Source organism: Ipomoea nil, unplaced genomic scaffold, assembly GCF_001879475.1.
Source record: "Ipomoea nil cultivar Tokyo-kokei standard unplaced genomic scaffold, Asagao_1.1 scaffold2041, whole genome shotgun sequence".
NCBI lineage: Eukaryota > Viridiplantae > Streptophyta > Magnoliopsida > Solanales > Convolvulaceae > Ipomoea > Ipomoea nil.
Genome location: NW_017618469.1, coordinates 11896 through 22495, shown reverse-complemented (window position 1 = coordinate 22495; position 10600 = coordinate 11896). Strand labels below are relative to the sequence as shown.

Genomic DNA, 10600 nt, shown 5'->3' with positions numbered 1-10600 from the left:
TGTCCTTTATTGAAACCCCTTGATTGAATCCCTTGATGTGATCCCGTGTTTATGATTATTCCTTGATTAAGCTATTGTTGAGCTTATCCTTTGTTGTACACACTTTGTGTGGAATCTAGGTGTTGTTGTATCTCTAGATTCCGTGTGTATTGACTCTTGTTGAGATGATGGGTTGATGTGATGAGATGACTTAGCTGGTAAAGTGGACAGTGTGGGGACTTATGTGTGAACGGACCGGTAGTGAAGCTCTGGACTGCCGTTTGGTTACTTGCGACTTGTGGGCAACATGGGAAACTCATTCCGGTTGCCAGAGATGGTAACTAACCCGTTGAGCTTGGAATCTCAATAGGGGGTGTATACACTTAAAGTTGCTAGCTCTGTTTCCATTGGGCTGCGGTCCTTGTCATTGCGATGACACTTTGCATGTGATCTGGGTCGTTGCGATGACTACGTGATACATGTTTGTTGATGATTTGGAGCCCTCCACACTGATCTACTATGAATCGAGCCGTGGTGCTGACTGCACGGTATATGACTTGGTGTGATGGTGTCCTATGTGGACTTGGAACTCGTTATGGTGTGAATCTGGCCTTCCATTGCTTAAGAGCATGTCTATTGTGAATCCTTCGTTGTGTGTCGCATGTTGTACCTTGTTGTTGAGCTTGTTGCTTGTGGTTCTATTGTCTTGTTGAGTATGTTGGTCTTTGACCTTTGTTGTGAGTGATTGATGAGTCTATTGATGTTTCCTCTCTCGCTTTTAAAATGATATATACTGTATTCCCAGTTTCAAATGGTTTTGATTATATCTATGTATATTATGATACTTAACGTGTGTTGATGGGTTACCAGCATTATTCGCTGACCGGTGTTATCCCTTATCTTTTACAAGTTGAGTAGCTTTGGAGAGCGCGCTAGTGGCCTCTAGATAGATTAGATCTCTTCATTTAATAGTTGTTGAGGCTTGTGAGCCTAAGTAGTTGATTTGTTAGACTGTTTTAGTTGTAGTATCTGCCTGTGCACCTATGTTTGATATAGGTGTGCATAGCACCTCCGTGTTTAGACGTTGCTTCCGTTGCTTAATAATTAATGTTTAGCTTTATGTCTCTTGTTAAGCTTTTAAAAGTTGTTGAAAATCGGGGTGTTACACAAACACAGTCTGATGACAAGCTGCATCCTGCCTCGCAGGAGGGCTTCATAAGCTGAAGAAAACGTGAAGTTGCCATAAGGAGACAACTTCCACACCAGGCCATCCGTCGCAAGGATAGAGTTTTCATCAACAAAATCCTTTGCATGCTGCATTGTCTCCAAGTTAAAGAGGAACCGATCTGGCGCATGCGAGTAACGCTCTTGTAAAAAAACGCTCCAAAGCGAGCCTCCTTTCAAGAATTGGAAGTATAGTTTGTTGAGAACGCCTGCTATATTGCTGGCAAATATCGGACCCCCAAGCCTCCTTCACCAGTTGGCAAACAGGTATTTTTCTACACCGCCCAGTGTCGCTTTGGTTTGCTCTCGCTTGTACCCCAGAAGAACCTGGCGAACTAGATTCTAGCTCCTTCTATATCTGGCGAGTCAGGGTAACAGAAGTCATTGTGTAAAGAGGATCATTGAAAGGACATGCTTAATGAGAGTGAGCCTTCCCCCGGCGATAAGAGCTTGCGCTGCAGCTTAAGAGCTTTCTATCACCGATTCAAGAAGACTTTGATAAGTAGATTATCCTGTTTCGCCCCGAAACAAGTTCACTCCTAAATAACGGAATGGCAGAGAGAGCACTGCATTCCCAAAATCGCGACATAGTAGAAGCACTCCCACTCGTGTAGTGTTTGGAGGGCAAAAAATAACTTTTGTTGTAATTAATTCGCTGTCCTGAACCGACTTGGTATTGCGCTAAAACCTCCGCCAAGGCTTTCAAGGAGTTCGAAGATCCATTCGCAAAGATGACAATGTCATTTGCGAATTCCAAGTGTGAGACAACAGAATAGTGCAGCCCGACGAATAGGGGGTAAGCAATCCAGTACCCACTTTCAATACAAGCGAACGAGATAGTGATTCCGAAACCAGTATGAAAAGTAGGGGCGAGAGAGGATCCCCCTCTTTAACGCCCTAGTCGGCTGAAAGAAACCGCAACTAACCCCGTTGATCAGAACTGACAGTCTTGTAGCTTCCAGGTTGTTCATGACTCGGGTGATTAACGTGGTGCCCGGAACGCCAAACTTAGTGAGTGCAGCGAAGGAAGGGCCAAGAGATTTTTCAAACGCCTTCATCATATCAAGCTTAATTACAACGTTTGATCCGCCGCACCGCTTATCCAAGTACTGCAACAATTCGAAGGAAAGCAAGACATTGTTCTGGAAGTTTCGACCCTCTACAAACCCAGACTGCTCATTTGATATTAGCCTAGGTAGGATAGCAATTAGACGGGTGACCAGAATTCGGGTGAAAATTTTGCTAATAAAAGTGCAAAGGCATATTGGCCTAAAATCGGCGAAGGTGTCGGGATTGCATTTCTTGGGAATCAAGACTATTTGAGCGCTAGATATTGCGCGAGGGACCGGTACACCTGCGTAGAAATCCAAAGCTGCCATATAGATGTCCTCTTGTACTAAATCCCAACGATGCCTACAAAAAGCCCTAGAGAAGCCGTCGGGGCCAACAGCACTATCAGGGCTTAATTTCCACACCGCTTCCTTGACTTCATCTCGGGAAATTGGCCTCAACAGCGCATTAAGATCAGTCGTTTCCTAGCACTGAGGAAGGCACTGGAGAAGAGGTTCCATTTCTGAAGAGGACACTACTACGGCTGTTTTTTTTTTTTTTTTTACACATACACGGCGTTCTTAAAGTGTACTGTAAGTGACTGAGGTTGTAAATAAATACTTTATAGAACCGCCGTGTATGATACCTATATACGGCGCGGTTAAAAAACCACAGTATAATCATAAACATACACGGCGTAAAAAAATACAAAAAAACAACAAAAAATAGTCTATATGGAGGTTAAAAGTAAAACTGTAGTAAATACTATAAAAAGTTTTAAAAATTTAAAAATATATAGTATATACAACGGATAGTTGTATAACTGTCATATATACTTCAATTAAAAATAATAATTAAGGTATATACGACGGTAATTTAAAAAACCACAATCTATTAAGTGACGTAGTTTTAAAAAATATATTAGACGGCGGTTATTTAAAAAACCGCCGTCTATAAAGTGACGAAAAAATTAATTAAGGTATATACGACGGTTATTTAAAAAATCGCCGTCAAGTGACGTAGTATAATGAAATATATTAGACGACGGTTATTTAAAAATCGTAAAGTCTATTAAGTGACGTAGTATACCATTTATGTAGTAGTGAGAATTCGAACTTCTAAGCCTTGGGCCTATTACACTACCATGTGATGCAACCTTCATGGACTACATCATTTTACTTCTTAGCCGAGGTTTAACTAGAGAACTACTTGAGAATGCCTTGCTATTCTCAGTTACTTCATATTGGTGTTCATCAGCTTCACAACACCAAGAAGAGCGCATAAATCCAGAATTGCTAGTTTAATTGCTGATATATATATATATATATATATATATATATATATATATATATATATATATATATATATATATATATATATATATATATATATATATATATATATATTCGAGCTTTAAATTAAGTGGCGCAAGTTGACAATGCTTACTATCTAAGTAGTTTGGTTGGAATGAATAACTAGAAACTGTTGGTCAACCAGATTCTGTGCTTAAATTAAAATAAATCCTTTATTGAAAGAATATAGGATATACATTATATAGCACATTATGAGTCAAGTATGAGCCAAAACGGTTAACATTACTCTGCACGCCTACCACCCACTCAAAAGGTCGGCAACATACCACAAGGGGATATCAACTATGGTTGGAGATTAACACTAATTCAGCTGAGTGTGCAATATAGGGAAGATGTCTCTGCCAGAGCGGGTGTAACAGAAACCAGTCCAAATGTCGCCATTATTCATCTCACTGTGAATTATTGTGGAAACGTTTGTGCCAAGACTGTTCTAAAAAATACACTGAAGTTGTTGTGTAACGGGGTTAAACTGAGATAAAATTCTGTGTGCACATATGGAACTACGCGTGTGCCATAACTAATAACCGGGGGGAAAGAAAGGCATATGTCAAATGCTACACACCAGTATGTGCACTAACGTTGACCTGTATGTGCCATTAAGGCCGACACTACTATCGGAATGAATCACCACTCTTGATGGAAAAGTCTACACAAAAAAAAAGTATAAATTAATCTAGGATAAGCTAACAAAAAACATATACACTGTACATGAACGTAACCAAGAGAGCTAAACTATTATATTAACCAACTAGCTACGGAACAAGAACACATTGGTTATCTTTGTTCGATGGCATCATGGTATCCGACTACACTACAGATGTTATCGTAACGGTGAACGTTAATCTCATACGCCAAAATCTGGCGCATATAAGACCTTCTCAACATATCAAGACCCCTAGAATTACCCTTTTGTAGATCACAATCCCATGCATTCACAGATTCGCCCATAAAGGACTCGATATGCCGCATTGCAAAGACGCCACAATATAATCCACTTTGTTACGTGCATCACGCCAGCGCATCTGCATCCTTCTCCGGGTAATCCTCCGCACAACAGCCCCATAACGCTCATCAACCTCATCATCAAGGAACATAGACAACAAATCTTTCTATCAAAAGGCAAAGAGCACAACGGAACAATGTCAACTAAATGATATAGAGAAACCAACAATCAGGAGAAGACAAGTGTATGAGAAATGCGAAACATGTGTGAGTGCACTCAGGAAGGTATCTGTGTGCCATAGTGTCCAACAGCAAAAACTACCAAGCAGCTAGAATAAGATACAGTGTGCACCTAGGTTACTGACAAATGCTAAACATATGTTAGGATGAATAGTGTGAGCCCTAATTCCGGTTCGGCCAGCAGTGAAAGGGAACAACGCCCATTAAAACACCCAAGAAAGCATAAAGAAAAAAAAAAAAACAAATGCACAATAACCCAACCCACATAATCAGACATTGAGGTCCTCACACAGCACAAACTAACTAACACCAATAAACAAACCCAAACTCAAGGTTGGAGAAAAGGACAAAAGCAAAAATTGACATATACCCACCACCGAAACCAACTTAACGAACACATAGCATAAAATCAAACTGACTTAGACACACCCATCAACACCACAAACAGTACAAAGCACACCATAACAAAAAAAATAAAAATAAAAATAGCCCCCCATAGTTCCCAGCCACAAGCACACCCACACCCCCAACACAATGACCAACCCACAAACCCACATACCAAATCAAAAATTCACCCACACAGATTAAAAAAAAAAAAAAAAAAAGGACAGGTAACACGGATGAAAAGAAAAAAAAAAAGAACAAACAAACTCCGAACGCCAACCGTGCTTGCAACAAGCTAAACCATAATGCAAATCACAAAATCAAACAACTCTAAAACAAGGCAGAATCGAAAAAGGGAAAAAACGACATGGCCGGCGACAATGAACACAAACCCAAACCCTACACAACTACACACCCACCCCCAATAATAGACGGAAAACAAAAGTAGAATGATAAAAAAACACAGCAAATAGCTCATACTAGCGCATACAACGCAAATGAAAAAAAAAAAAAAAAAAAAAAACCGACCTTTTATGGACGACCTCGTCGCCGGACAAGGACGTTTGGGATTCCTACCATGAACGTCGGCCATCTTGAGAACAGAAGCAACGTAAGGCGAGCGAGAACGACGAACAATGGGATGCGGTAGTCGAGTGTATGAAGGAGTCCACCAAAATTTGAATTTACCGTCTGCAAATAGAAGCCTACTATCACACACTAACTAGCATTGGCAAAATACTAAACTACCCCCCATTGGCGTAAAATAAATCCATTCAGCGTAAGAAGTAAAACTAATTAAGCTATTAACGTATTAAAAAATAGGGACCGTCGATTGAGTAAAATAAGAGGCTACGATTAGTTCCTATGTTCCTACCTAAAGATGGGTTCTCATATGAATCTAATTCTATATATATATATATATATATATATATATATATATATATATATATATATATATATATACTTTTGATGAATGTCAACCAAGTATCCTAAGTAAATTGCTCCCGGTTGTTCAATCATTTGATAACCAGAGTCATTCTTTGATAAATGATTGCTATGAGTCAGACTCAATAGAAATCTTTTTTTCTGTCGTTAAGGTGGCGAGCTGAACCAAGAATTTTCTTTCTTCCTCATGAATCAAATGACTATTCGCGACCCAGGATTCTATTTTATCATCAATCCAATCCCCGTTCACATTTTTTCTTTTTCTTAAAATGTATAAGATAATTAATATATATAGTACATAAGTATATGTGCGTATTTAAGAAAATTCCTAAATATTTATGAATACACATTTAGTCAATTTTGTAATTTTATTTCTTAATTACATTTTATATTTCCTTAATTATAATTACGAGAATTGTATTCAGAACTAATGGTTCATTTGCAAACTTTGAAAATATTTTCCAAAAAAAAAAAAAAAACAAAAACAACAAATTATTAGGTGCTTTGTTAGGACAGCTAATTAAACTTTTTTTTTTTTTTTTTTTTTTTTTTTTTGTGAATTAAGAGAAAATAATATGCCACAAATTATATAAGATGTGTCCCACAAGAGACCTGGTAATTCTTTACATTACTTTGCATGCCTACCACCCACTCAAAAGGTCGGCAACACACCACAAGGGGACATCAACTATGGTTGGAAATTAACACTAATTCAGCTTCCGCTACTATGAGGTTAGGTTTCTCTTAGATTCTATTATAGACTATATTTAGATCTAACATTGTTAAATATGCATTTTCATATATAGATATATATAAATATATATATGGCTGAATATGGATGGGATATAATTTCTTCTATGTATAGTAACCTCTATAGTACGCTTATCTCTACTTATTTTCCCTAAAATGGCAGTATGGTTTCAAGAGGCTCCTAAAAAAAATACCTGCAAGATGGATCTATATATGACAAATGGCCATATATTTACAAAAGCAAAAGGGTTCAGTGCTACTTGTGACACTGGACTTGGATCTCTAGCTATTCCATAATATTTGTTGCAGAAAATTCATGAAATGTCCATATTTTTTCAAGCATATGGACATAAGGCACAACTGGACTTTAGACATAGACATTATTTAGAGCAAATTAGGACGTACTCCATATAACTGAAGATCGATGGACAGAAATAAATGTTGATCTTTCTTGTGCAAAATTAAAATTTTCTCTCCTAATTAAAATAATCTGTTTGTATTTTTGTCAAGAATTATCCTGGGGAGACAACCAAAAAGCTAAGGGAAACAAGTAACTGTACAATAAAACTCTGATCTGATCTTTTCTACAAAAATTTGTCTCCACTAATTAATCTAATTAAGCTGTTTGTAGTCTCTCAAGATCTACTCGAGCTAGAGATGATGTGAAGAAAGGTATCCTCCAAGCAAGGTATTGTGAGTCCACCCATTGGATGATCAAATCCAAATTCGTCCTCAGCTTGGCACAGCAAGTCTTGGAAAGAAGGGTCCTTCAAGTAGGAAACTGGAATGACAAAACGCTTCTTCTCGCTCTCACCAACATAAACTGCAAAGTGCCCCTTAGGAACCTCACTTTCTCTGTTTGTTCTTGAAGAAGACCTTCTGAGGCCCTGCTTAGCACGGAGAATGCGAGTCATACTAATCGCCATTATATTCTGGGATGTTTAATTTCGATCTTCTTTAAGCAGATCAGAGGCAGTACTGTTAACCAGATGCTATAGAAACAATTTTAGAATGCAGAAACCAAGGTAGGAAATATTTGAGTGGGGTGAATACCAATTCAATTCTATATGTGTTTATATAGATCGTTTGGGAGGTGGATTGAGTGGCTAAGAGAAATAATTTAGATGGGTGGGCAGCCAGCTAGAAATTAAAGATAAGAAACATTACCACACATTTTTGTCATCATGAAATTATACATACAACTTTGTTGATAAAGACCTGCCTTTGAACATCATTCCCCACATGCATCAATGAAATTGAACATATAGAGAAAGCTCAACTACTTGTGTCATTCCAAGAAAACTAGCCAAATGAGAGAAGAAATTAAATGGAATTTGGCCATTTGGTAAGCATAACCATGTGGTTCCTCATTTATGTATGGCCACACTCTAGATATATCCCATATATATATATATTTGGGGTTGAAGCTAAAAGGCCCCATACAACTAACCATGTGGTTCCTCAGTGTCAATCATGTGGTTTTGCCTCCTCAACAGCTTAAAGACTGTCTTAGCCTCCTCATCACTTTAAATAGATCAGATCATTTCCTTATTCATCAAACACTGAAATTCATTCTACCCAATTTCCAAGGTTTCTACAAATCTTATTCTCTTCCATCCAATCTTTCTCTCTATTTTCTAAGTTAATATCATCATGATCAGTTCAAAGAGGCTCATTAAGCTGGCCAGAAGATGGCAGAAATTTGCTGCCATCCGAAGAAAGAGGATTTCATTTCCAAGTCTATATGATGATTCAGATAGCTGCAGTACAGTTTACAAGGGTCATTTCACTATCTACACTGCTGATCAGAAGCGGTTTGTTGTCCCTCTATCATATCTCGAGAATCATATCATTAGGCAACTCTTAAGTATGTCTGAAGAAGAATTTGGACTTCCAAGCGATGGGCCAATTACACTACCATGTGATGCAGTCTTCATGGACTACATCATTTCACTTCTTAGCCGAGGTTTATCTAGAGAACTTGAGAATGCACTGCTCGTTTCAGTTACTTCTCATCGCTGTTCATCAGCTCCGTTACTCCGAAATCAGGAATTGCTAGTTTGCTCATATTAATCTCAATAAATTTTGTAATATAAATGAGGATATATATTAGTTGTAGCTCAATACATGATGTCAAATGTACATATATAAATCCAATACACCAATACTTGATATCCAATATGTATGTTCAGTATTCTTATGACAAAATTCACTGCTATAATATTCTTCTTAAATCTTAATCTTCAGTTTGAAGAAATAATAATTCATATGCATGTTGATCATCAAACACTGCAATTCAGTCTTCCCAACATCTAAGGATTCTACAGAAGCTCATCAAGCTGGCCAAGATAACGTGAAAATAATTCCGTTGCCGGGAATCAAACCCGGGTCTCTCGGTAAGAGCCGAGTATCCTAACTAACTAGACTACAACGGATTTGTCAATATACTTTGACCAACTCTTTCGTTATCCTTGTTTCCTGTTTCCTTGACCCAAAGCCAAATTTCCTTACATATATTTACAATTGCATCTGAATCACCATTTAGTATCAATGAGTACGTACTAGATGCCTTTAGGAATTCTCTAACTCCAAAAATCGTTGAGGCTCTTGCATGCACAAGATTGGTTGAGGTTGGCAATCAACCCATCTCATATCAATTGAAGAAAATATAGATGAACTTGAAAGATTTGAAAAAAATATAAAAATTTATAACCTTTTTAAATCTTAATTGTATTACCTTCTTAACTTCTATTTCTAACATACGTATTTTAAGTATTTCATTTGATATTTGAGGCTAATATTGTGTTGTATGACTTTATACTTGTTAGATATGAACAGGCAGGTATGTGAATAGCCATAAGTTAATAGACATAAATGTGAATTAATGTGAAGAGGCATAATAGATGCTTCCATCCTGTATATATATGTAAGTGTTGTGCTAGTGTTATATACAGAAAGTGAGAATAAGAGAAAAGGGCTTCAAAAAAAAAAAATGTTTAAAAAAAAATTTGAGTTTAAAGAAAAAGCAACATTCCGACGACGAAGCGATAGAAATAAATGTCTACGGCGGCCGCCGGCGACATTCCGACGACGGTTAGGTCGCCGGATTTGCACAGTCCAGACTCGCGTCCACAGTGGAGGAGTTGGAATGAGCGTCTGGAGTCCGGTGGAGGGCCGATTGGGGATCTATTTCCTGAAATAGGTCAAAATGGAGATGGAAGGTTCAAGGCAGATCGGAATGGCTCTCCTTGCCGTATGAAGGAGGATCGACCGATTGTATCAATTACGAAATCGGATTGGCTGAGACTAGAAGATATGGAAGCGAGAGTCTCATTGGTTGGCCGCTTTGTGAACAAACGTCCGCCTCTGGACTATGTACGGGAGAGGTTAAAATCGATTCTGAGACCAGAAAGGGAATTGGTGATAGGATCTTTAACTCAGAGGAGTATTCTCCTTAGATTTGCATCAGAAGAAGAGTGCAGAAGGGCATGGTTGCGGAATCAGCTGATGATCGACGGGAGCCGGTTGTGGCTTTCTCGGTGGAACTCCGAGCAGCACCTCTTTCCTAACCGGGACTCACCAATGGCTCTGGTATGGATTCAGCTTCCGTTTTTCCCCATTCACTTGTTTAACTTCGAAATGCTCTCCCAAATATGTGCGCCGATTGGAGCAGTTGTGGCCCTAGACTCTGCCACAACAAGGAGAACTAGGCC

General features: G+C 38.4%; 2 protein-coding genes across 2 annotated transcripts; one reads left to right on the top strand and one right to left on the bottom strand.

Annotated features, from left to right (window-relative positions):
* Positions 1–1151: 1151 nt before the first annotated feature.
* On the bottom strand, positions 1152–2582 carry LOC109148364 (the record flags this gene model as incomplete). The annotated part of the gene is made up of 2 exons (XM_019296175.1): positions 2130–2582; positions 1152–1293 (listed from the first exon to the last, which is right to left on the bottom strand). Coding segments are annotated over exons 1-2 (595 nt in total), but the record flags the coding sequence as incomplete, so codon positions are not given.
* A 5870-nt stretch (positions 2583–8452) lies between these two features.
* LOC109148363 (auxin-responsive protein SAUR68-like) lies at positions 8453–9058 on the top strand. The gene has a single exon (XM_019296173.1). The coding sequence runs from the start codon at positions 8541–8543 to the stop codon at positions 8958–8960; it is 420 nt and encodes a 139-aa protein (XP_019151718.1). The 5' UTR covers positions 8453–8540; the 3' UTR covers positions 8961–9058.
* The last annotated feature ends 1542 nt before the right edge of the window (positions 9059–10600 follow it).

What these genes read in the sequence shown, in the direction of transcription:
- LOC109148363 (XM_019296173.1), top strand. Translation starts at nt 8,541, where the DNA reads ATGATCAGTTCAAAGAGGCTCATTAAGCTGGCCAGAAGATGGCAGAAA.